This window comes from Hipposideros armiger, unplaced genomic scaffold (assembly GCF_001890085.2).
Source record: "Hipposideros armiger isolate ML-2016 unplaced genomic scaffold, ASM189008v1 scaffold_64, whole genome shotgun sequence".
NCBI classification, from domain to species: Eukaryota; Metazoa; Chordata; class Mammalia; order Chiroptera; family Hipposideridae; genus Hipposideros; species Hipposideros armiger.
In genome coordinates this window covers 1,318,247-1,344,931 of record NW_017731414.1, presented here as the reverse complement: position 1 = coordinate 1,344,931, position 26,685 = coordinate 1,318,247, and the positions used below count along the sequence as shown (strand labels likewise).

Genomic DNA, 26,685 nt, shown 5'->3' with positions numbered 1-26,685 from the left:
CAGGAAAAAGTTATTTTATTAGAAAATAAAGTGTTTATTCAAAGAACATTAAAAGTCTGAGGACTTGTGTGGGCGTTGGCGTGAGCAGGATTGAATCTCAGACTCATCCAGGTTGGGCGTGGAGCTCCTCTCCACAGAGTTGGGGCCTCAGGGAAGGCCAGGTGGGGACTCCAGGGTCCGACAGGCAGGCAGGCAGGCGGGGAGCAGTTGGCGAGCACCAGGACTCAGTGCAGAGCTGCGGCTGGTGAGCTGGGCAGCCTCCCAGGCTCAGCAGCTCACCAAGTACATCCCTGTGGGGGTGTGGCAGTGAGGAGGAGGATCACTTGTCCCTACTCTGGGACCCCCAATCCTCCTCAAAGCACCCCTTAACTTGTGGCCCCATGGACCACAACAGCCCCTTGTGGGGGCAGGAGAATGGGGTGGGAGTGAGAGAGGCATGGCAGTGTGGCTTCTGGCTCCTCACCCTAAATCCTTGCAGGGGCACCCATCCTTCAGGGGACAGCCCAGACACATGAATCTTCCTTCTTGACCCCTCCCACTGGGGCCCTGCCAACCCCTCCCTGCCTGTGGCCCCCTTCCGGGGTCTTTCTATACCCTGACACCCACTTATCCTTCCCAAACACCCCAAATGCCTCCCCCAACCCCTCCACCCTGGCAGAAGCAGGGGATAGAGCTTGGTTCCAGGGGGTGAGGCAGCAGAGTGGGGGCATACCTGTGGCGAACCTTCTCTTTACCAGTGACATGCGGTAACCACTGCCCACCAGCTCCAGGTCCACGCCGGACAGAGTAGCCCCCTCACTGGTGAACTGAGCAGCCACAGGACTGGGCGTGCTGGGTCCTGAGCATGGCTCCCAGCTGGCAGACAGGTGGCCAGAGCCTGGGGAGGCCTGAGATCAGCTGTGTCCTATCCCTGGCCCTCGTCCTGCTCTAAACTGTGCTCTTCCTTGGCTCTGTACCTAAGTCCTTTGATCTGTTGCTTCTGTCTGCCCCTCTGACCTTCTCTGGCGCCCCTGCACCCTTCTCCTTTGGCCCCGTGGGGCTGTGTATGGTTTGCGAAGGAGTTCTGCCTCAGGGCCTTTGCACCTGCTGTGCTCCTCCTCTAGCTTTGTCAAAGCACTTCCAGGACTGTCTCCATGACCACACTTCCCCACCCCCAACACATCCCTGATTCATCCCCAATACTCCCCAGTTTAGATAAGCCCTCCCATCTGAGACCCCCGAGCCCTCATGCACAACCACAACTCACCCCCTGCCTCAGACACATCCGGAAGCTTCCATAGGAGCCGCTTCTCTTCCAGGTTCCTGGCACCAAGAGAAGATTGGTCAGGTCTACCCCAGGGAGGACATTGAGAGCCCAGGGTCTTAGTTCAGTTGCCTCTCAGCCACATGACCCAAGCAAGCCAGATCCCCTCCCTCACCTCAGTTCCCCCATCCCCCCCACCCACCCTCTCAAAGGCCCCACAGCCTTGCAGCATTTTTAGATGAGGCATTTGGTCCTATAAGTCTGGCTTCCTCATGGCAGGCTCTACTCATTGTATAAAACTCACGCAATGTTGTGCAATGACTGAGGGCGTGGGACCAAGAGCACGGGGCTGGGTTCAAAGCCTGATGTGACCTCAGGTAAGCAATTTAGCCTCCCTGTGCCTGAGCTTCCCCTTCATAAATGGTAATGATCGCAGTCTACATTTGGAGGGATTGCTAAGAGCCTTAAACTAGTCTGTGTGTAGAGTCCATGGAATATTCCTGAGACGGAGGAAGCGCACACTATCAGATGTTATGATTGTTAATAACAACACCCTCAGCTGTAAACAGTGTGAGCTCACAGTGACTGGTTGGGCCCAGGACAGACCCTTTAGTTGCTGCATCAAGGGGGGCTCTAAGAAATTCAGGGGTACTGCTGAGTCTCCCTTGCCCTCCTGCGTGCCCTTACCAGGTGGCAGCCGGCTGCAGGCGGACGTTGGTCACAGGCTCCCCAACAGGCAGCAGGATCTGGACATTGGTGAGTGGCGTGGGCACAGCTGTGGCACCCGGCCGGTAGCTGTACTCTACCGAGACCTGAGTGAGGGTCGCCCCGCACTGCCAGTGGGCGCTCAGCTGTAGAGGCACAGACTGGGAACCCGGGCGGGAGAACTAGAGGGAATGAAAACAGGAGACAGGACATAGCTTGGGCCATCCTGTCCTGCCACACTGCACTATCAACCAGCCTGAGTCTGCGCTGCACACACCACCCCAAGGGACCCTTTCCTGGAGACTTTGTAGACAGGAGTATGCATTACACCACACTTCCAGCAGAGGGCAGGAGAGCAGCTCATTCTAACAAAGTCTGTGGACAGGTACCAGTGCAGAGTTTCTTCTAATTTGCATAATGGTGCTGCATGCACTGTGGAGGCCTGGCCTCCTACACTCCTACACTGCCTACCCAACCACCATTTATTCCCTGTCCACCCTGCATCACCCCCACCCCCCCACCCCTGTTTTCCTTATCCTGGCCCCTCTGCTCAGCCCATCCACCTGGCTCACCTGGTACCGCAGCAACAATACGTTGTAGTAGGAGGCAGCTGGATTCTGCTCTGCCTGGCGCTGCAGGGTCTCAGTCAGGGCCACCATGTTGAGCCAGAAGTCTTTGGTCTCAGGATCGCTCTGGGAGGGGTCACTGCAGAGACCGGGAATAATCACCCTCACCCTCAAGAGAAGCCTTCTCAGGGCCCCCACCTACCCCAAGGGCTTCTTAAAGATGCAGTAAAGCGTGGCAGGGGGTAGGAGGGAAGCAAAGGAGGGCAGAAAAGTGAGGTCCAGAGTTGGGGAGAGACTTGCCTAGGGCCTCACAGCAAATTCTGGGAGGCAGAGGAGGAATTCAGAGCGGGGGAGCTCCTGGCCCCCACTAGCCTCAGGGACTCCACCCCTACCCCCCTCCTCCCAACAGTACCTGAAGAGCAGGTCAGCATTGGGCTGGAAGTGCTCAATAGGGGCTGTGTGCACAAGGCGGAAGCTGAGCACAGGTGGGGGTGGGGTCCCGCTGAATACACGCACGATGCCAGCTGGGAAGGTCATGGTCAGCTCCCCAGTTATTCGAGCCAGGCAGCTGGATGAGAGGTGAGGAGACTGGGCTTTGGCTCAGGGCTCTGCCCAGCACCTCATCCTCCCCTCTCTCCTGGCTCTACTGCAACCTATGGCTCCCTGGGCCCCTCAGAAGCAACAAGGCCAGCATCCTTACCCCCAACCTCCTCCCCTATGTCCCTGCCTAAACAGCAATGCAGGCACCAGGAGGAATCCACACTAGGCTGGAGGAGGCAGGAATACCCCCTTTCCTAGCTCTCTTTTCCCCTAGGCTACCAGGAAGCTCACAGCAAAGCATTCAGTTTTGTGACTGTCCTCAGGTTGGGTTTTGGGTCTAATACTCTCTTCCTTTTTGTGGTTTGAATTGAAGGTCTTTTCTGCTGGACACCGCCCCCAGGTTATCCCTGGTTCCTCAATTCACCCTTCGCCTGCCCCCTCCATGGACATGGCCTCTGGTCTTCCTCCCTTCAGATGGCTGCTTACAGCAGCCTCAGAGAAGTTCCTCTAAGCTGTGGCTACAATACCTAGCCCTGCTCAAACGCCCTCTGTGGCTCTCACCGCCCTCAGGACAGGGGCCTGGTTGCTCAGCTCAGTATAAGAGGCTCTTCCATGGTAAAGCAAGTCACAAAACACAGCTAAAGGCTGTCCCTGCTGCAACCCAGATGCACAGCCCCCAGAGAGCCCTGTTTGCCTGTCACTGTCTACACTGTCCCTCATCACAACGTACCTATGGCTGTGGCCACGAAAGTAGGCATGGACATACTCAGTGAAGGCGGTGGCCACAGGCAGGGAATCCTGGAAGCCCAGGACCACAGGGCTTGGGCCCCGGGAGACTCCTGGGGTGATGGGGAGAGAATGGGGGGACAGACAGAGAGTGAGCACACAGGTCCCAGGCTCTAGAACCTGCCCTCTGCCACCAGGGCCTCCATTATATTACTTCGCCTCCAACCCAGAACAGAGAAGGTGAAACCCACCTGTACCGTGTCCTATCTGGGATGAGAAGCTGGAACGTTCCGGGATGGTGTTGGGAGCTGAAGAGCCCAGCGGGGAGGGGCTCAGGGAACGAGACTGGAAGGGAAGGAGACAGGCTGGGCTGTGAATACCAGAGGAGCAAGGTCCTGATGCTGACCCCAGAGGCGAGCCCCAGCCCAGCTCCTGCCACGCTCCCTCACCCTACCAGGTCCCCGTTGCTGCGAGTGAGGGGGCAGGACACTTTTCTGGAGCGGGGTCTCCGGGGTGGGGCTGCCAGGCCCTCCCTGGCTGTAAGGTCGGCAGGTACGGGCATCAGGTCTGGGAAGCGTGTGAGAAAGACATGACTGAGATGCTGTCCTGGGCCTCTCGGGCCACCCCAGGAGAGGAACTCAGCCAAAAATTGGGAGTCGGGCTTATGGTGGGCAGACCCCCTAATGGTCTGAAATCATGAAGATGCAGAGAAGGTGCCAGACAGGACTGCAGATGCCATTCACAACCCTGAACCTCCCAGACACCAGATTGGTGGCCCAATAAGGGGTGAGCTCCCTGTCCCTGGGGGGATGCTAGCAAGGACTGGATGCTCAGGGGGCAAGTACGCTACAGGGAGGATTAGGCAGAGTGTTTTTAATCTAACATTCATCAATTTTATGACCTTCATCCTCTCTAAGAGTATGTGGGTGGCCTCCTACTCTGGCCCACATCTGAGTCTCACCCTTTAAAGTGAACTAATCATGACGTAAGACCAGGTTCCCCTCGCTCTCCTGCCTCCCCAGTGTCCTCTGCTCTGCTCCATCTACAAACACTTGCTCACCCACCTCCCCTCCCACCTACCTGCCAGGGTCTCTCAACAGTACTGATGACACCGGGGCTGGATCATTCTCTGGGGTGGCACTGTCCTTTGCACTTTAGGGTGTTGAACAGCATCCCTAGCCTCGAGCCACCAGATACTAGTAGTACTCATCTCCCCAGTGGTGACACGCAAATGTCAATGGTGACATTGCCAAGTGTTCCCTGGGGGGGCAGAACTGGCCTAGTTGAGAATCCCTGTTCTACAGTGAAGCTCAGACAACTCAACTCGTGGTCTATACTCACTCCCTTGGGTCCTGCTTTGAAGCAACTCCAACCAGGGTCTTTCTCTAACTATGGACAGTGCCAAGCACGCCTGTCTTCACTGCTGGGGACTTCATGTGGTCACAGCCCACAGTTCCTCTGATGCAAGGGGGACTCCACTCTTCTCACAGTACCCCCAGGAGCCCACTCCTGCCTGCTGTCCTCTTCTCTCCACCTGCTAGCCTGGCCCCACCTTCGCCCTGGACGCTCTCTGCTCCTCTCCAGTCCCTGGGCGGCCTCCCCCTGCTTGGTCCCATCTCCCTGCTGACATCTTCCTCACCTCTCCCTTCTCTCTGTCATCTCTGTTCCAGCCACACTAGTGTCCCCACCGTTTCTCAAGGGGCCTAACCCACTCCCACCCTAGGACTTTGCAGGGGCTGTGCCTTTTGCTGGGAACACCCTTACCCCCACATGAATATAGCTTCATCCTCATCTCCATCAAACCTCATCTCAGATGTCCCTCCTTAGGGAGGCTCCACCCTTGTGAGCCCTCGCCAAGCATCTGCCACCTTCTGCCTTGTTATATATTCATCTCATTGTCCCCGCAAGGGTTGGGTTTTCTGCCCACCTCAGTCCCAACTGTGTCCTCAGCACATCGGGTGCTGATCACAATAAATGTGCAATTTGCCCCCCCGCCAGGGTTCTGATAACTCAGATTGGAGGGTGCCACTGGACTCACCTCCTCCAGCCACAGCCTCCAGCCCCCAGGGGCCTGGAGATAATGCGAGGGGCTGTGGCGCATCTGAGTCCGATGGCACCTGGGGCCGTATCCCCCTTAACTCCAGCGGCTGTGCCCTACAGATAGGTGGGCTTTGTGGGGTTCCCGGGCGGAGGACCCAGGAATCTGGGGAGGGACCAGGTGCTGCATGGGATGGCGAGTCCAGGCCAGAGTCCTCCACATTTTCGGGCGAGGAGGAGGAGAAAGGTGAGGGGCTGGAGGTGAAGCCAAGACTACTGGAGCCTGGGGGAAAAGGGGTGGTCAGCTCCAGACTTCACCCACGCAGAGCCCCATCTTCCTACAGGCCACGCCCACATTGAGGAAAGGCCCACCCCCATTCAAAGCTCGTGCCCAACTCCCCCCACCCCTCTGGTCACTTCCACTTATCTCCACTGATGCCCCACCCACTGCCATCCCCGTTCCCACAAGGCCCCTGTGTCTGAATCTGCCCATGAGCATTGTGACCATGCCCACCCTCACAGTGGTCTGGCCCCATAGATCTTTCCTTTGACCCACAAAGGACCCCCCACATCCTCCCACCAGCTCAGCCCACCATCATCCTTGCAATGGCCCCACCCATTTTCCCACTGGCCATGCCCATAGCCCCTGAAACCCTTATCCCATCACCTGTAAAATCTTCGTGGTCAAAGGTGGACTCTAGGGGCGGCCCAAAGAGGTTCTTGGAAACCTGCTCATCTGATTGCAGTTTCTCTGCACAGCTGGGGACCAAATGGACAAGAGGACTTGTTCTGTTGTTTCCAGGCCTCCTCCAGCTTCAGGGCCTTTGCACATGCTGCTTTTGGTCTGGCCTTCTCTTCCCCAGCACTCCCTGTGCCACCTCTTGTTTCTCTTCAGGACTCAGCTCAAAGTCATCCTCTCTCCATCCCAGAGGCCCTCCACCACTGGCCTAACTGAAGTCACCCACTCCTATCTTCTATCATATCACCTGCTTTAGTTTCTTTATAACACTTAGAAGTATTGAATATGCTCTAACTTAATTGTTATTCTTAAAATCTAAGCCACTAGAATGTGACTCTGAGAGGGGACCCTCTCTTAGTCATATATCCCCAAAACCCAGAATGGCATGGGTACACAGCAGGCACTCAATAAATGTTCACCAAATGAATCATTAAGTGGCCTCTCAAAAACAGCATGGCCTCAACTCCCTGCCCTGGTGAAAGAAGGGAAGACAGAGGTACGGGGAGGCAGCCAGGAAAAAGAGGCAATGGGGGTGGCTCTCACCTGCCCATTTATGACAGCCCGATTTCCCACACCTGTGGAACTCACCTGCTAGCCCTCGGGGCAGATCGAGGCCTCTGTGGTTTCCCAGCAGTATCCCCTATGAGAGATGGGCCTCCCTGAGCCTTTCTGTTGCCCCGCCTGTAGTGCTCCCCACTCCACAGACCAGGAGACTAAGGCCCAGGGCTGTACAGCCAGGTGCCCAGGGTAACCAAATCAGGCAGAGAGGGATTTGAACCTGAGCCAAGCTGTCTCCAAGTTTTGGCTTCTTTCCCAGCTACTCCTTTTGGGCCTCATTAAATTCTCATAATGACCCCATTTTATAGGAGACTGAGTGTCAGAGTAGGTAAGCATCCTGCCCCAAGTCACACAGCAGAGCTGGTATTCAAACCATACCCACACTCCAGACCCTGCCTCCCCTCCATGTTCTATTCCCCAAACCGAAGACTCCTGAACAGGTGACTCACGTGAAGAATGGCGTTTCATCGTGCCCTGTGGACAAAGCGGGTAGCATTAGGTTGAGTGCATCCAACCAGCCCCACCAGCCCCACCCAGAACACCTCTCCCATGCCTCACCCCTGGGCCAGGAGGGAGGATGAGGCTGCCAGCTGTGGCCCTGAGCTGTGCGACGGCTGCCTCGGGGCTACAGGCTGGAGCCCGGGCTGGGGCAGGCTTGATGTGCACATAAAACTTGCGGGGCTCCTCATCATCAAAGTCGGAGTCACTGGACGAGAAGCGGGAGGGCTCGGCAGTGCGTGCGCTTCAGTCAAGGGGCCAAGCAGATGCTAACACAGGGCCTCCCTCTAGTCAGCCCTCAAATCTGACCACATCCTTTCCTGCTCAAACCCTTTGAGGCCCTGAAGAATTCTATCTCTCATCACTTGTCACCTTTGGCCCTGACACCATGTTCCTCCCCACCCCCTGCTCCCATTCAAGCCTTTGCACAGGCATGACCTGCCCTAACTAGTGAACTCCTATTCAGCTGCTAAGCCCCAACTCTGGGGCCCTCTCCTTTAGGAAGCCCTCTTGGCTCCTGTCTATGGTAACCCAGCCCCTCCTCTCTTCCTCCTGCCCATCTCTGACCCAACAAAGCAGGTGTCTGCATTTGGATTGGCTTTGTCCACATTACAGTCTCCCCCCAGGGTGTACACAGAGAGGGCTATTAATGGTGGGAGGGATCACTGTCGACAGAGCTTTGGTCTTGCTGTGCCAACAACTGCTCCATGGGGCGCCAAGAGGATATTGTTCTGGGTCACATCAGGTCGGACAGTGAAACCTTCTTCATCCACCTCTGGACATGCCTTGGGGGACAAGTGGTGAGTCAGATTCTTCCCTACTGAACCTCCCCACTCACCCTTCCCAGCCCCCCATTCCTCGTCCTTAGACCTAATATCGGCCTCGATGGCACTCACCCCTAAATCAGGCTCCAAAGAATCTCTGCGGATGGAAAAAGATGTTGGTGTCATCTTCCCCACCTCATTTGCCCCCCATCGGCCCCCAACATTGGACATGGCAACTTGGGGGACCTGGACTGTGATATTGTTCTGAGCTAGCCCTTCAGGTGGTGGAATCCTGGGGCTTGCTTAGGGTGGCGGTGGGGGGCAGTGAATGTGGAGTTAGCCAAGCAAGGGGTGTTCTCAAACAGCATGGAAGGGGAGGAACCCTGGAGCTCATCTGAAGGGCTGGCCTGAGACAGCAGGGAACGTAGGGGCTAGCTTTGACAAAGGGAGGAGTCCTGGGCCAGCCTGGGCAGGGGTAATCCTGGGAGAGTCTGGGGCAGGCAGCCCCTGGTCTAGCCTTGGCAAAAGGAAGAATTCTGGACTAACTTAAGCAGCAGTAATATTGAATTACTGTGGGACAGAGGTACACCTGGTCTAGCTTGGAACAAGAATACTCCTGGTCTACTCTAAGCAGGGGACTTTGGGGACTGCCTTGGCAGGGGGAGGGATACCAGGCTAGCCTGGGCCAGGGCTGGGCAGGGGTGCTTCCTCACACAGCTGCAGGTGGCTCCCGCTCCCGCCGGCTCAGTCCTGGAAGGCGAAAGGCCTTGGCTCCCCGCAAACGTTTCATTGCTAAAAACAGATCAGGGACACAGGTGAGCCCTGGGGGTGGCCCCTTCCCATTCAGCTCTGCCTCCCTTTCCTCATGGTCCAGCCTGGGCACCCAGGCCCAGACGTACTTGCCTTCCTGCAGGGCAGCTGTGCTATACGCCTCAAAGTCCAAAGGCCCTGAGACAGAAGAGATTGAGAAACTCAGTGGATGGGAGCCTGGACTTGGGAAGGGTAGCAGTACAACTTTAGCCACATAATAGCACATGAGCCAAGATGCTGAACCAGCCTCAGAGATGATCATGAGTGGGATGTGCCGAAGTATCTGCTCCCACCTTGGGATGGACTACAGGTGTCATGCCTGAGTTACTCTACTTCCAGTATCTCTGAGTGGAACTTGGGTGGGTTAGGGGATGAACCACAAGTCTGTGCAGTGGGCTGGGTCTCAAGTGCCAGGATGAGGAGCTGGGACTCTCTCCTAAGGGTGATGGGGAGCTATGGATGGTATGTGAGCAGGAGCAGGGCATGATTGATCTGGGGCAGCGAAGGGCCAGAGTGGGCCCACACAAGGAGAGGTGGCCTGAGCCAGAAGGGAGCTATAGAGACAGGAGGGAGAAAGGACAGACCTTAGTGGTTGACTAGACTTGGGGACACAGACTGTGTACTGACATTTACTGAATGCCTCCTGTGTTCCAGGCACATACTTTGCCCTTTACCTGCATCAAATTACTGAATATTCACAACACCATCAGGTGGGGATTAGTATCATCCCCACTTTCCAGATGGGGAAACCAAGGCTAAGAGAAGTCACACACCCAAGGTCACACAGCAAGCAATAAAGAAAAAACTCAAATCTATATCTGACCCCAAACTTTTGCTCTCAACATTTCCCCAACCCTACACCTGGGCAGTTTCAAACTGTTTTTTTGTTCAACAACCCTCAATGGCTCCCTTGGGTTCTTGGGATCAAGTCTGAACAGCTAAGCCTGACATTTAAGGCCCCTCTAGTATCTTGTTGTAAGATTTTACACATAAGCTCAGGCATCAAACCCTCTTCCTCTGTGGGCTGTGGAGTTAGATTTATCATCAGCCCATTTTTCTGATGAAGAAACTGAGGCCCAGGGACGTCTCCTGCCTCTTGAATCATGCTCTTTCCATGCCGCTGTGGCCCCATAGCTTGACCCCAACAGATGCCTTGACTCACCAGGCTTCTCCCGGCCCGTGCCCTTGCTCTCTGCAAATTTTCTCAGCAGCATCTCCACACTGATGTTCTCTATGTTTTGCTTAAACTCTTCATGAACCTGAGCCGGGTGAGCAGAGTGTGTAACTGGGCAAGGCCAGAGCCCCCGCCCTTATTCCCCATCCCCGGTCCCACTCACCTGCCCAATCTGCACATGAGTGTCCTCCACTGAGTGGGCATAGGAGCCCAGCAGTGCCTTCATGTGCCGCAGGTGGGTCTCCTCCATGGCTTGGAAGCGCTGAAGCAGAAGGGGAGGGGCAAATGGAAAGGTGGAGGCTATAAGGAGTGGCCATGTCACTCAGCCTGACCAATCAGAATGTTCCAATCCCTTGGCCTCAGTGATTGGTTTGGGGAAGAGCCAATAACAATCTGCCCTGGGACTTCTGCTGGAACTATAGGAAAAGAGACACTTTCATATCCTGAGTCAATGGATTGATGGGATGCATGCGGAGGCTGCTGGTGGCTACTTTGCTGTGTGTGTGCACATGCACGTGCACACACACGGGCATGTCTGCTTGGCAATGAAGCCTCAGAGAGGAAAACAGACTTGAAAAGGAGGCACAACTTCCTGTCAACACCATTTGAACACCTGGACACAGCCATGCCTGGAGCCCCCCTCAAACTTTTCAGTTCCCTGAGCCTATAAATCTTCCTTTCAATTTGCATGAAGGTTTCTGTCATTTGTAACTCTCTATCACTTGCACATATAAATAAATAAATAAATAAATAATAAGAATAACAGTAAGAAGAAGACTCCTAATCTTGAGATTCCAATCTGCTTTTCCTCATTTGGGTAGACAGAGATCCAGAGAGGTGCAATATCTTATAAAAGGTTACATAGCTGGTAAGGAATGGAGGCTGGGCCAGAATGCAGGCCTTTCAGCCATCATAAAGTGTCACAAGACTCTTAGCTTCTAAATCCTGCCCTATTGTGTTCTGTTCAAAAACCTCATCAATAATAATAGAAATAATAGTGTACCTCATAGAGTGATTTCTATGCACCTGGTACTAGTCTGAAAACTTCACATGTAGTGACTCATTTAACTTTCACAACAACTCTATGAGGCAGGTAGTATTACTGTCCCATTTTTTTTACTGTCTTCATTTTACAGATGGGGAAACTGAGGCACAAAATGATTTTTTTTTGTTTTGTTTTGTTTTGTTTGTTTGTTTTTGCTTTTGGAATAACAATATCAACAATGACAGTAGCTAACTGGCTCTAGAATTTGATGGCTTTATGCCTATGATTCTGAGGCTCCTGGGAGTTGAGGGTGTGGGAGGTTCTGGAATTCTGAGGCCCATGGCATCCTGGACCCAGGGATGTGTAGGTCTCCAAGGTATGACTCCCAGTTCTTACTAGAGCTGAGTCCAGCATCTTCTGCTCGAAGTCAGCGCGGGCTGAGTTATACTTCTCCACTGAGCGCCGCAGGCTCTCCGCTGCCTTCTTGGTCTTGGTCTCTGCCTAGGAGGCATAGGGAGGGGACCAGGTTGGAAGGGGACACTAGGGTGCTTTGCCTTTACCCCCTACCCCCTGCCTCATCACCCAGCTGGTAGACTCCTTGGGGTGCCCAGGATGTGGTGATCACATCCAGGTTCAATGACCATCACTCTGTGATGTTTTCACTCTCCCATCAGTCAGCCCCATCACCCCTTAGCAAACTCCTTGGATCTGCATGGACTGGTGTCAGCTGGAGACTTGCAGCCATGGGCTCACCTTGTCCATCTCTTTCTGGCTGGTGTTCTCCCTGCGCAGCCGCTCTTGGTCCATGCACCGGTTCAGGTAGTTCTCACGGGACTTGGGCAGGAGCTGGCTGACGCCTGCAAGGGCCTGCACGGCATCCAGGGTGCTCACTGCTTCCTCTTTGCACTGCGAGGGCAGGGAAGGGGGAGTGTGTGGACCACCTGAAGCCCCGGATGGGGGACAGGACCTGAGCAGAGTGGATTGTGAAATTCCCAGCTTCCCAAACACTGTGGGATTCCAGGTCCCATAAAGTATTCTTGAGTATTCTTTTAATTTCAAAACTTATAACTTTTTTTTTCAAAGACCCTATTGGGGAATTGGGGGAGGGGGTCAGCATTGGGGAATCGGGGAAGGGGAACAGACAAGTTGCTGTCCTTTTGTTCTTCAGTCTAGTTGTGGAGGACGTCGCTTCACTGGCCCATGTTGGTATTATCATTGCAATCTTCCCGGGTTAGGCAGTCACCTGCCGGCCATTGGACGGCCACTCAAAGTGGCTCACGGCAGCTCACGAAAGCGCACGCTAGCTGCCGGACAGCCCCACTGCAGCCTATGCCATCGCCTGTGACTCATGGCAGCCCAGCTCCAGGTCGAGCTGCTGTTCACCACCTTAGCTGTAGAGGGCGCAGCATCACTGGCCCTCTATGTGGGATCCGAACCGGGGCCCTGATGCTCAGAGCTGGCGTCCCAAGCCAACTCTTAACCAATGTGCTCCTTGGCCGGCTCAAAACTTGTAATTTTTAAAATAGGTAATATTTACATAAAATTCCTATTTCAGAAAGTTTTAAGGGGTGAGCTTAGGAAAAACCTTTCATACCCTGATCCCTAGCTTAGGAGTCCCCACTATTACCATATGTCTTCAGAAATAATCAGCACATGGATAAGGAAATGTGCTTGTTCTAGCCCATTTTTTATTATGACATTGGGGCAGTCTGTACTGTTTAACTCACTGATTTTTCCATTTCATAATCCACTTCCAAAACTGTTTCACATCAGCCCATAGAAATTTTCCTTGTCCCCCAATTTTAAAAAATGTGGTTAAATACACATAACATAAAATTTAGCATCTTAACCATTTGTAAGTATACAGTATTAAGTACTAGGACCAACTCCCCTTTTTTAATAAGGGTTAAAATCTGCAGATTCTGGGGCAAAGCACCTATAACTCTAGAATTACAACTTGCAAATACTTTGGGATCCTGAGAGTCTAAAGCTTGCACTTTCCAAGATTCTAGGTTGAAAGAGTCTAGAAAAGCCAAATAATAAGATCTGTAGCTTCTAATGTTCAAGATCAGGGGTTGGCAAGTTTTTCTGTAAAGGCACAGAATAAATGGGTTCACTTGTCATGGACTCACAAACACTATGTACACGAATGCACATGGCTGTGTACCAATAAAACTTTATTTACTGGTACTGAAATCTGAGTGTCATATCATTTTCACGTGTCACAGAATATTCTTCTTTTGATGTTTTGCCCTCACCACTTGAAAATGTAAAAACCATTCTTAGCTCGCAGTCTATACAAAAACAGGTGGTGTGTTGGTTCTGGTCTGCAGGCCGCAGTTTGTAGACCACTGGTCTAGGATTTTGAGTGTCTGAAATGTCTGATACTTCCCTGGTCGGTGGGGTTCTGGGTTTGATGTTGTGGAATTACCAGGATTCTCAGAGGCACACACCAGGGCCTGGAGGTGCGAAGGCCCTAGAAGGCCTGGGTTCCTTCCAGCTGCTGGCATCCCCAGCCCACCCCATTAGGCAGTACCCACTGGGCACACACCTTCTTGTGCATCTTGAGCTGCTCCTCACTGTAACGGAGCATGTCCTTGATGAGATCCTGCAGCTTCCGTGTTAGCTCCAGGTGGCAGAGTGCCAGCTTGTCCGAGGAGACACGGAAGACCTCCCAGAGTGGAGCGAAGGTCCTGGAGACGGGCAGGGTCACATCCAAGGCCCGGGAGGCCCAACCCCCAAGGGTCCCCTCAGATAACATGGTTGGCATTGGCTCAGGCACCTACTGTGTACTGGGCCCTGCTAAGCATCAACACATAATAACTCATTTAATCCTCACTGCAACCATACAAGGCAGGCCTGTGACAGATAGGGAACTGAGGCACAGGGGGCTCTGTAACTCATGCAAGGCTCATTTGCAAATAAACATTAGAGCTGGAATTTAAATCCAGACCCTGAGGCCTCAGCGTCCTCACTCGAGACTCCAGGCCCCACCTGATACCCAAAGGCAGCTAAGACCCAACCTGTCCAAACCAAGTTGGTGGGGCCCTCCCACCTCAGCAGAATCCCCTTCTGGCCCACCCCTCTGCCTTCCCTCCCTGCTGCCTTCATTTCTGCCCCTGACAGAACTTTTGCCTCACAGCAACTACAGGGAAATATGCAAATGCCAATGGGACCACATCACATCCTTGTTTAAAAGAAACCTGTGTGTTGGGACCCTATGCCCAGCCCCGCCATTTCATCTCCACCTGGCCCAAGCCCTGCAGCTATGCCAGACTGACTGTTGCTCTTCCTTGGACATGCATAGTGCATGGCTGTCTTTGCACTGGCAGAGCTGTCTACCTGGGTCTCTGTCCCCTAGACACTCACATGGCCAATTCCTCATTATTAAGGTCTTTGCTCATGGAAACTGGGCCCAACCCAGAAGAAGCACCTGTCCTCTCATGCTCCTATTTAATTCCTTTCGTATCACTTTTCACCCAGGAAAGGAATTTGTTCGAGTGTGTGGTTAACATCTGTCTTGTCATACATCCCAGATGTGCACAGCACGAACACAGCATGATTGAGGGTTTTATCTGTCTTGATAATGGCTGGATCCCCAGTACCTAGAACAGTACCTGGCACATAGTAGGTGCTTAGTAAATCTTTGTTGAATAAATGAATGAGCTAGTGAGTGAATTAATGAGTTACCTTCCTCTGTTCAATAAGTCCCATAAGTGCGGGGATGATTCCCTGTCCTACATACATATCATGCGTGTGAAGAGATGTCCACCCAAAGACAGGCTCCTAATGATCCCAGGGCCTCGCAATCTTGGGGACCCCCTACCCCATCCTTGGGTCACTCACCCCACGGGAGTCCCATTGCTGGCCAGCTTGGAAAGTTTCGCCATTGCCTTCGAGTAGGTCTCCTCAATAGTGGCCCTGGGTAGTGGAATGCAGAAAAGATGGGGAAAGTTCTGGGCACCCATGGGAGAGGCCCTGACCTCCCTGTGCCTCAGTATCCCCATCTCAAACATCTGAGCAGTGGCTCTCAGTGAGGACAGTATGGAGGAAAGCGTTTGGTAAATTCAAGGGAGAGGTTTTTATCCTTAAGTAATACATTTTACTAATAACAGTAGCAGGAGTAGCAGCAGCAGGTAAGAAAAGTTTTGAGCACATACTACAAATGCTTTATATGGTTTGTCTTATTTAATTGTAGGAGACAAACTCATATTTTTTTTCCCTCTGGACAGACACTGCTAAATGCCTACCTAGTATCCACTCACATTTTCATCCAGATTAATAGAACCTCATATTTGTGTGGGGCAGCAATGTGTCCATTAAAGCCAATTACCCATGGGGGTATTTTTTGATAAGAGGCACCAATGGGGTACCGCAGGCAAGAGTAGATAATTCCAGGGGCCAAAGTCCCACAAAATAAAGAGGGGCCCCTGTTCTGTACGGCTCAGGCAGTCCCGCTTGACAGGCACAAAAAGAAAAATCTGATTATAATTCTTTTGACTGTCTGCCTGATTTCATGGGCATTCGGCTACTGAGCTGTTGGGTTGCCCCAGAAGGATGCCTTGCAACTTGAGTTTATTATGTTTTCTGGGACACTAACGTCGGAGCATTTACATACTGAAATATAGATTATTTCATCACACATGTGTTTTCTTTTATCATACTTCAGGCACGAGATTGAGTTTTCAAAATTCCCCTTGTAAGTAGGTCATATTTTCTTAGGAGAAGGCATTAGAAACCTGGGGAATGTTTTTGACAAGGGGTCATGGGGCTGCGAGTGTTGAGAACTGCTGGTTTCCAATGTCTTCAAGCAGGTTTTGTTCCTGGAACCCACAGGGTCTGGACCTGATTGGGCAGGGCGTGGTGTGGCTGTGAGGTGAGATGGGCGGAACCACTGTGGGGCGCTGCCATGTGGTGGGTGGGGTGTGGGAGCCTCACCTCTCCCGGATGAAGTCCACCAGCTCCTTGGTGGAGATGGGCCCCTGCTTCACGCTGTGGTACAGAACCTCAAAGCCCTGGTTCTTCTCACCCTGCAGAAGATGGAAATGGAGATTGAGAAAGTGGAATGCAGAAACCAACAACAAAAACCATCAGGGTTGCCTAGCAACAGGGGCGTTGACTTGAGGACCCAACCAGCAGAAGTCTATCCTCCTGGCTGTAAGGATTGGTTCAGGCCTGAGCCAATCAGCCTGTTGCATTTTCCCTAGTCACAAGGATTGGTTCCTGGGCCTTAAATTGGCCTAATCAGAAAGAAGCCTGGGATTTTTATCCTATAGTTGAGGGAGAGACATTTTCCTTTATTGGTTGCCTCTTTCTGACTCTATCTTTCTGTCTTTGTGTCTCTGTCTCTCTCGCTTTCTTTCTGTGTCTCTGCCTCTGTTAGTCTCTTTTCCTGTTTTTTTCTGTCTTCATCTTTTCATAAATGAGGAATTAAGTGGGCACAGGAGATGTTGGAAGCCAAGAGGAAACCATGAACTTTGGAAAGAAGCTGAACCTAAGAGAATTTGAATAACAAGTGTGCTGAGTTGTGTTGCTGGATCAAACCAACACTGAAGGCCACATTACCCCACGTTTCAATTTTGTGAGCCATTGTTGGGTAAGTCACTGTAGTCAGTTTTCTGTTCTTTTCAACATAGAAACTCCCTTTCTGAGTCCCCCAGAGCAAGGTGCAGGACTGATACCTCTCAGGACACAGCCATGTCCAGTAGAGGATGGGGTGCAGAAAGGACATTTGAGTTTGTTGAGTAAATGAACAAATGAGTTATTCTGCATTTACCCAATACTGGTGAGAACAGAGCTTCTATCCCAGTGCCTGCTGGTGTATTGCACAAAACCTCTTTCCTCCCAGTTTCTGGGGTCACCACAGTGGGGGAGGCCCGGGCAAGTCACTGACCTTCTCTGAACCTTTTGTGGCTCCTTGTTAAGATGGGATTAAGGAGTCAGCTACCTCTAATATGGGGATAAATCAACACCACGATGATCAGGGTCCTCAGAGCCCCAAAGGCAACTCTAGTTTTTGCTAATTTGTGGCATTAGTTAATGTTTTGCTTTAAGTTTACTCATGTTTCTTTTCCAAACACTTTTCTTTAAAAGGCAACTTTTACCACTATTCTAAGTGGAACCAGTATCCTATGCCACAATGAAAGGAACAAGAAAAAAAAAATAAAGCAACAGCTATGTAGCTATGTTTTAATGCTGCCAGACTATGTCACATGTAAGGGCATTATACACTAAGCTGTCCATTAAAATGGGAGATCAGGGCCGGCCGAGTGGCACATTGGTTGGAAGCTGGCTTGGGACACCGGCTCTGAGCAGCGGGGCCCCGGTTCGGATCCCACACTGGGGCCAGTGACGCTGTGCCGTCTAGAGCTAAGATGGTGAATGGCGGCTCAACCTGGAGCTGGGCTGCCGGGGGTCACCAGCGACGGTGTGGGCTGCAGTGAGGCTGCAGTGGGCTGCTGTAAAGCTACCGTGAGTGGCTGGCAACCAGCGTGTGTGGCCGGCAGCCAGTGTGGGCTGCCAAGAGCTGCCGTGGGCGGCTGTTCAGTGGCCAGCGACCGATCTGCCTCACTCAGGAAGACCATGGTGATGGTGCTAACATGGGCCAGTGAGGTGACGTCCTCACCAGCTGGACTGAAGAACAAGGGGGATGGCGGCTTGTCTGTTCCCCTTCCCCGATTCCCCAGCGATGTTCCCTTCCCTCAATTCCCCAATAAAATCTTTAAAAAAAAAGGTGGAGATCAGCTGGGGTCCAAGGCGACTGGAGACACTTTAGCACCAAATGGGGCCTTGTAATTTGGACTGAAAAAAAAAGGGATCGATGTTATTTTACTATCAATACAAATCACTGACGCAACCCCTTTGGCAGCACTTTGCTGGCTCTCCATAATGATTTCCTCCATTCTCCTCCAATTTGTGGGGTTCACCCTCCCAGTTACCTGAAAGTTTGGAGACTAAAGTCAGCAGTCACTACCAGATAGTCCCTCTTGCTGCATAAATGAAGAAACTGAGGCCAAGACTGGGGTAGACCCAGGACAGCCTCAAGCCCAAATCTCCCAACAGTCACTTCTCATTCTACAATTGTCGATGGCTCCTTATTGCCCACCAGCTGCTGAAGTCCAAAGCCCTGAGCATGGAATTGCCTTTCCAACCTCATCTACTAGCTTACTCTTAGCCTTGCCAGCAAAAATGGCAAGCAGTGCGATGACATGCTGTGCCTTTCCGCCGTTGCACCGTTCTGCCACCCAGTTCACCAGCCTGCATCTCTTTCTACCTATCCAAATCTTTCCACTTCTCAATTATCACTGCCAGGCCCACCTCCTTCCAAAACCTTCTCAGACCTTCTTCAGACCTCCACTTCCCTGAACATTCACTGTTGATCTCTCCAGCTCCCCAGGAATTTATTTCCTCTCTTCTCATTTCTATAGTTGTGCTTTCAAAGTTGAAGAGTCAAATCCTTTTATGGACTGGGTCACTTTGGGTCGATGATTTTACCTCTCTAGGCCTCAGTTTCCTTATCTGACAAATGGGGACAATGACAACACTCACCTGCCAAGGGTCTTGGTGACATGAGACTGGTACAGTGCTTGACACGGGCTCTGTGATACGGGCTCAGCAAACAGCCCCAGCAGCCCCCGCCTGCCCCACCCAGGGGATCCTCGAGTGAGGCCGCACCAGGCACCGCTGCCCAGGCCAGCATCTGGGCCTGACTCAGAGCCAACTGCTGGCCCTTTTCCCAGACCTGGCAAAGCCACCAGCAGTGTCTGCCTCTCTCAGGCTAGACTGGCAGCTGAGGGTCCTAGGAGGGGCTATCTCGAGCCTGTGTCTCCCCTCAGAACTTCTGTACTCCAGTGTTGCCCCACACTAGCTCCAGAGGGATCTTTCTGACACAGCTTGATCACGTCCCTCTCCTGCTCACACTGCCCCCCATGGTTTCCCAGTGTCCTCTATGCCTCTAGCCCTGCCTTGGCCCAACAGGACTGGGGCATCCCTGTCTGACTTGGTCTCTTCTGACTGGAGCCTTCTTCAGGACAGCCCAGGCCCCAGTGTCACCCAGCAGAATTACCAAAACAGACAATAGGTTAAATGAAACAGTGATTAAAAGCAACATTGATTAAAAAGACATTCCAGGGGCACTCCCTGAGTCCCAGAGAGGCAGGAATATCATCCCCTTTTCCCAGATGGGGAAACAGGCTTCAAGATGCAAAGTCACCTGCCCAAGGGCTCCCAGCAGAGCCCATTCAAATCCCAAACTCAAAGCTCTTATCCATGTGCACTAGACTATCTTTGGGTGGGGAGATGGGTCAGGGGTGGCTTCTATTTTCTCTTTGCTCATCTGAATTTTCTGCAGCGAGTTTGCATGCCTCATGTAACTAAAAAGAATTTAAAATAAATGTAGGTGCCTCATGCCATTAAAAGAAATTTTAAATAAATGTAGGTGCCGTTGTCAGGGTTCCAACACGTGGACAACACGACTGATCCTCAGCCAACCCCCTTACACAGAGGTGTGAATGGGGGCTCAGTAGAGGCAGCCCCTCTTCTGGGATCACACAGCCATTCAGAGGCAAATTCCAGAGACTCTTACCCTTGGGAAGGGGGTGGAGGTCAGGTCCACCCCACCATCCTTTATGTGGCAAGGGGGTGCGGCCCCTTTAAGAAAGCAAGTGCCAGTAAGAGGAGCCCCAGCTGGGGAGGCAGAAAGGGAGGGAGCAGGGCTTGTTGCCAGGGGCAACCAGTTGCCCAGCAACGGGCTTCCTCTCAGCAAGCTCAGGGCCTGCAACTGGTGAAGGGTCTTTCTGCCCTGGTCCTCCCTCAATTCTCCTGTTCACACATCCTCTGTGGCTCCCCATTAGCCTGGCCCTGCAGGAGGAATCCTGTGCTCCCCACTAGCCACCCAGTGTCACACCTCTGAGCTTTGGTCCAGGTTGTTCCCTGGGTCTGGAATGCCTTACTGACATCCTGGAAAATCTCAGTCTTCAAAGCCCATGGCAAACATGGTTGTGTGTCCTCGCTCTTCCTCTAGGTGCCCTGAAGGTACTGCAGGGCTGGAGGTGTCTGGCTGGTTCTGTGTCCCTCAAATGGGGGATTCCTTGGGGTCAGGGCCAGGATAAAGTCTCTCTGGGGGCCCAGCATCCCCCAGAGTTGGCTGGGGATAGAGTGTTGGTGGCTGGAAGGGAGGGTGTGAATGAATGAATGAAAACAAGTCCATTTCATTCAGCCCCCTTGGGTCACAGCACATGGTCCTCAGCCCAGAGGGAAGGCTGGTGAGGGGGCCTCTAGAGGTCAAGCCATGAAAACCCCCCAACTCTCCAGGATGGGAAAGACAAGGAAATCCCCTGGCTGGAATGACCCTGGATACTGGAAGTTCAGTCTGGCCCTGGGTTTGAACCTGCACTTTCTCACTGGACAACCTTAAGTAAGAGAGTCCTACTCTGGCGCTCCATTTCCCTGTTGTTCAAGCTGTGACACTCCCAAGGTCACAGGGCCTGACTCTTCGCATTTTCACTTCTATCCCCTGCAGATGCTCCACCTGCCCAAGACTCTGCCCACAAGCCACCAGGTCCTCCCACCTCCATGAAAACCCCCATAGCCCTTCCAGGAGCCCCCACCAAAATAAGAGAAGCCTTACTTACCCAAAAATGCTCCCCAAAATATGACATCCTTATGGCCTCTGTGGAGACCCCTGCAGGCTCCTGTCTAGTGCCTGTCTGAAGAGAGAGGCAGGTTTGAGCTGCAAAGTCATGAATATCTTGGGGCTGAGGAAGGGAAATTCCAACTGTCCTCCCTGTGGAGGAGGGAGAGAGAGGACAGAGGAGGAACCAAAAGCCTCAAGGCTGGGAGCATGCCAAGGTCCTTGAGATGAATCAGTCTCGGGCCTGGCCCCCAAATATACCACAGTCCAGGAGGACAAAGCTGGATACAGATGCCCCCACTCCTATGGGGTCAGAGATGGATTAGATGGAGGGATAGGGGCTGGAGGAGCCTAGACTAGAGGAAAGGGCAAGGGAGTTAGGGTTCTTAAGCACGAATAGGAGTTTGCTATGTGTTTGAGGGCTACTGGATAAATCCTAGCATGGGCAAAAAAGATCTGGGCTATTTTACATATGGGAAAACAACACCCCCAAAGGGGAAACCACTTGCCAAGGTCATATAGATAGCAATTGACAGTGACTTTGCACCCTGAGCCAGCTGAGTATGGACCTGAACACTCAGCTCCACACTGGGCAGCTCCTGTGGAAAAAGGATCTGGTGAGAGGTGGACACTGGGACTGTGATTGGCCACATGGGTGTTGGGGTCCCTGAAGTGTCCCCAAGGGTTCCTTAGCATCTCCTGAATCTCTCTACAACAGTCCCTGACTCATGCACACTCCTGGGATGGAGAGCTCACCCCTCACCATGGTGACCCAGGTGGCATTGGTGCCCCATGAGTCTCAACCCTGTCCCCCAGAAGCCAGTGTTCACCTGGTGTCTGAATCACTGTCCAGCTCTTTGCCTCAGTTTCCGCATCTGCAAAACAAGAGAAAATGCCTCTTGCTAGGGAACCCCAGGACTCCCTGCAGAGGGGGTGGGTCAAGCCACCCAGTGACAGAGGGACACTTAGTGTCCTTGGCACGTCCTTGAGGCTGAGCTTGTCACTGGAGCCCACAGGCCTCATTCATAATTCATGACCCTGCAGGCAGTTCAGCAGCAGCTGGGAGCCCAGGAGGTACAGTGGCAACAGGGATGGGACTGATGACCATAGGATGGGAAAGCTCCCTGGGCCTCACCAGGAAAGGGCTGAGCAAGGACTTTGGACAAGGCTGCCCCTTGCTGAGCCTCGGTTTACCTAATCTTGAAAGTAAGAAGTAATTTTAACTTGATCCATTATCATCTAGCCCCTAATCCCTTGACTTCACCCAGCACCCACCATGTGGCCACATGGCCAGGACAATGCCAGGGTCTATGAGATAATTCAGCCCTGGGTTTGGTCCCTGAGGAGCCCCCATTCTAGGGGAATAGAACTGGTCCTGTAGGGTCAGGGCTCGGCCAAATGGAGGAACAAGGACTTAGGGAGCCTGGACTGAAGGAGGGGGCATGGGAGCTGGGGTTTTAAAGCAGAATAGGAGTTCATTAGGCAAAAAATTATTTGATCCAACGTTCCCAACCATCACCCTATGCTGGGTGATGCTGGGCCCCTGAGAAACTTCAGTCACCAGTGCAGCCCCTGAGGAAACCCAGTCTGGTGGGGGCATGCTAGGTTGACATCCCAAGAAGGAAAAGCCTTAAATTTCCATCTCATTTCTTAGTTTCTGGCATGGCTTAGGCCCTGAACATCTCTAAATCCCCAACCAGCTATGCTAAGGACACAGGAACAACTAGCCTCATGTAGCAACTTAATTTTAAACTAAGTAACATTAAATACAATTAGCCCCTCAGCTCCTCAGTTGTGTCAGCTTTGCTTCCAGGGCTTAGTAGCCACAGAGGGATGTTGGCCACCACATGGGACAGCAAAGATAGAGAGTTCTGCTAGACAGTGCTGCTCTACAGGATCCTAGGAGCCACCGGGCCCAAGTTCCCCAGAAAATAAGAATCTCGCTACTATTTTTACAACTCCGATTAGATTGCCTCCCACCCTCACATACACTGAGCACCGGTATGTGTGCAGTGCTGTGTCCAGCTCATCACAGGGCCCAGTTCATTCAGCTTTCACAACCACATCATAGGGCACAATCCCAACTTTACAGATTAGGAAATTGAGGCACAGAGAGGTCACTCACTGCCCCCAGATTACTGTGATTTTGTCTCTTGCTTATCTGCCACAGGACTCCTGTTCGGAAGCACCATAGCGGGTTCCAGGTCTCCTTGTCCATTCTACTGCTCCGTAACTGACTCTACCACTCAGAGCCGTATTGGGGAACAGAGCCCCCCCCTCCCGCCTCCTGCAGGCCCTAGCCCAGCCCAGGAAGAGACACATGCTATTTCTGAAACCCAGGCGACAGTGGGGCCTCCTTTCTGTTCCTGAGGGGGTGAGGAGAGACAATGGGGGCCTCCTGGCAAGGCTTGAACTCACCAGACAGGGAAGCAAGTGGGGCTGGAACCCAGTCAAACATGGCAGGCACCAGAGATAGCCACGCAGCCCCTGCCGCTTCCGCCAACACCAAGCCACACCAAGCCGAGGCCCGTGGGCGTGAGGGACAGGAAGCTCACCCGCCCCGCCCAATGCCTAACTGCCACCTCCTCTCCCCTCCCAAGAGCAGCACCCTTGGGGCCTCTCTGGAACCACACAGGCCATGGATGGGTAAACTGAGGCCCCTGGATCTGCAACCCCCAGCCTGGGGCTATTATTACCCAACAGATCATAATCATGACAATTGTGAAATAACTGAACCCACAAATTGAGTGCCAATCTGCATTTCACATCTCACCATCTCGAGGTGAGCCAATGTTGTCCTCATAGATGGGGGAATCGAGGCTCAGAAAGGGGAATCCACACATCCAAGTTTGCACAGCTAACGAATGGCAATACTGAGATTCAAAAGGCTGCATTAGGACTTTCATGGGCCCGAGGTACTTTTGCCCCTTGCTCCATTAAGAAAAGAATTTAAATTATATTTTACAACTGCTTTGGCATAAAAACAAATATATTAATATCATATGTTAAAATGTTTTCTTTGATTCCAAAGCTCATTTTTTTTTCTTCTAATTTTAAAAGAGGTTGAAACATCTTCATGGACCCCTAAAAGTATTATGCCTGAGACACAGTGATCACTACATCTGATAGAAAAGTCAGCCCTGCTGGAACCCAGGCATCCCGGGTATTGCCAGTGCAAAGCCCAAGATAGATAGGGACTTGACCAAGGTCATACAGCAGGTTGTCAGCTGACCAGGACAGCCCCATCCTCTGGCTGCTGGAAGCAGGGAACAGAGTCCTCCCTGGGGGTGTCTGACATGAGCCCTGGCACCATCTGGAGATGAATCCTGCCTCCCCAGCCCTAATTCCCCCAAACCTGGAACTCTGCACCTGGTGGAGTATGAGAGCAAGCCCAGGAGCAAATAAAACAGGAAAGGAATCCAGTCAGCAAGGAAAGCGGGGCTCTAGCTCCTGGCCTCCTGCTGGGTGACCTTGGGCCACCCCAACCTCTCTGGGCTTCCTGGGTCCTATGAAACAGAATCTGACATTTTGCTCCCCCCGGTCTCCAGTATGCACACAGTAGGGACAATTTGGGGTTTTTCTCTTCTTCCCGGTGACCAGCCTCTTGGCCATGCTGTTTCAATGATCAGCTCTGTCACATGCTTCCTCCCCTCCAGGCTCAGCCACTAGAGCTGTGGCCATTCACATACTCTGGCTTCTCACAATGATACTTAGAGACAGTATCTCATCTTGGCCATCATCTCAAATGGGGAAACTGAGGCATGGGCTCCATGTTGCACAGTGACTGAGCCACTGAATGGGCATGTGAGCTCACACTCAGGAATTTTTCAGTTCTTCTCACTGGTACCCCCTCTTCATCACTTCATTTGGCAAACACCTACTGAGCATCAACTGTGTTCCCGACTGCCAGGCTAGAGACACAACAGGTGACACCCTTGCAGACTCCCTTCTCTCCTTTCCACTCCTGGTCAGTTGTGACCCCATTTATGATCAGTAATATCATAATTAGGATTATAATGATCATGTCTGTACTAACAACATTCCCATCCTCCCACAGTCTCCTTTGATCTTCCAAGAGGGATTCAGCCCATTTCACAGAAAAACACACCAAGGTGCAGAGGGACAAAGCCATGCACAAGAGAACTGTATTTGAATCTGGGGGCATTGGACTTTAAGCCCAGAGCTCAAGCTCACCCCTGTGCCCAGTACAGGGATGGAGCCTCAAGGGAGAGGGACAGGCTGGCCCGGCACCTCCCACCTCCTCCTGCCCAGGAACCACCCAGGCACTGATTTGCCTCTGGCGTGGGTGATGGTATGTGGGTCAGGGTGTGCCCTGCGTGATCCCGCCAGTGAGACCAGGATGGTGGAGCCCCCATTCCAATGACTGCAGCCTGGTGATATAATTTACTCTCTGGCAGAATAGCTCTTGCAGCAATGCCAGAGTGTAAACATCAACCCATTTTGCAGTGCAGTAAACCGAGGTTCAGAGGCCAGCAAGGGATGTGGGGGCATCTCCAAACCCCCCGTTGCTCTCTCACCCCAAAACCACTGACATCTTAAGCAAAAGGGTGAGGTAACGACCTGGCAAAAGATGGGGTGGGTGGGTTTTAGAATCTATAGAATACAGGCTCCGAAGTCCCCAGCCCCATTTTCAAAGGAGAATACCAAGGCTCAGGAAGATGCTGTCACCTGCCCAAGGTCACCAGTGAGGCAGGTCCATCCAGAGCCACCTCCTTGTCTCCACTGTGATTGGGACATATGGGGCAGATGACTCCTGAGATGGAGGTAGATGGAGGGGCCGCCCACCCCCCCCAAGCCTCCTCCGCACCCCACTCAGAGTCAGCCTCTGGCAGGATCCTAATTTACCTCGATTTATTTTAATCCCCAGGAACAGATGCTCATTGCCCAACCCCCACTGAGGCAGGGACCACCCCAAGTCTAATTCAGGCCCTTCCAGACCTGATCTGGCTAGTTCCAGCCAGGCAAGAGGCCCTACACTGACCCCCTCCCCAGAATTCCAATCTTGGGGTTCTTCAAGAGGATGCTAGTGAAAGGCCCCCCTATCCCATCCTGTGGTAAGGGGGCTGGGATAGGACAGTCTAGAGGAGGACCCTAGGGGACCCTCATCTCCTCTGCCAGGACTGGATGAGGATTCACAGTGGAGAAAAAGGGAAGGGGGTTCCTCATCTCGGCCCTGCAAGGAGTGGGGGGTGTTTCTGCAGATCAGAGCTGGGAAGAGGGAAATTGGGGGTGGTCTCCACTTCAGCTGTCCTGGGTCGCAGGCTGGAGGGTAGCGGCGCCCCCATCTTTGCAGCCCCGGAACCTAGACCCAGATCCTGGCTTAGAATAAAGGGATTTGGGGAGGGGTCTCGCGTCTTGGCCGCCCCTCTGTACGCTCAGGTTCTAGGCCAGGAGATCACAGACTAGGAAAGGGGTCCTTATCTCCCTCCGCGGACCCCTGATTATCACCGGGGAGAGGCCGAGGCGCCCACCGAGCAGCCCCCCACCTAGCGTTCGCCATCCCCCAAGCCCCGCGACGCTTTTGCCCCTTGTGGCCACCAGGACTGCGGAGCACCGTGGTGCTGATGGGGGACTGCGCAGGCCAGGGGACTGGGGGGAGTCACGGGGACAGCACTCACCTTCCGAGCTCCGACCGAGCCCCGCGCCCGCCGCCACCTGCGGCTTGGTCGCTGACACCCGAGCCCGCCC

General features: G+C 52.8%; 1 protein-coding gene across 4 annotated transcripts; it reads right to left on the bottom strand.

Annotated features, from left to right (window-relative positions):
• On the bottom strand, nt 1-26,685 carry FCHO1 (FCH and mu domain containing endocytic adaptor 1). 4 transcript variants are annotated; one of them, XM_019641762.1, is made up of 28 exons: nt 26,616-26,685; nt 21,807-21,851; nt 20,978-21,052; nt 16,284-16,375; nt 15,192-15,266; nt 13,897-14,038; nt 12,099-12,251; nt 11,742-11,846; nt 10,524-10,622; nt 10,349-10,445; nt 9,280-9,324; nt 9,090-9,168; nt 8,509-8,533; nt 8,340-8,397; nt 7,673-7,851; nt 7,564-7,588; nt 7,145-7,196; nt 6,485-6,576; nt 5,819-6,100; nt 4,235-4,347; nt 4,032-4,125; nt 3,785-3,893; nt 2,927-3,082; nt 2,521-2,653; nt 1,931-2,130; nt 1,247-1,302; nt 713-877; nt 1-290 (listed from the first exon to the last, which is right to left on the bottom strand). In XM_019641762.1, the coding sequence occupies exons 3-28, from the start codon at nt 21,002-21,004 to the stop codon at nt 268-270; spliced, it is 2,676 nt and encodes an 891-aa protein (XP_019497307.1). In that variant the 5' UTR covers nt 21,005-21,052; nt 21,807-21,851; nt 26,616-26,685; the 3' UTR covers nt 1-267. The 4 variants fall into 4 exon arrangements, with proteins under 4 accessions (XP_019497307.1, XP_019497306.1, XP_019497308.1 ...); XM_019641761.1 differs by lacking the exon at nt 26,616-26,685 and adding an exon at nt 23,395-23,474; XM_019641763.1 differs by lacking the exon at nt 21,807-21,851 and having other exon boundaries at nt 26,616-26,678.

Coding starts and splice junctions, on each gene's coding strand:
- FCHO1 (XM_019641762.1), bottom strand. CDS start 21,004: ATGTCATATTTTGGGGAGCATTTTTGG. Junction 15,267..16,283: donor GTGGACTTCATCCGGGAGAG/GTGAGGCTCCCA, acceptor TCCACTACCCAG/GGCCACTATTGAGGAGACCT. Junction 6,577..7,144: donor TCTGCCCCGAGGGCTAGCAG/GTGAGTTCCACA, acceptor TTTGGTCCCCAG/CTGTGCAGAGAAACTGCAAT.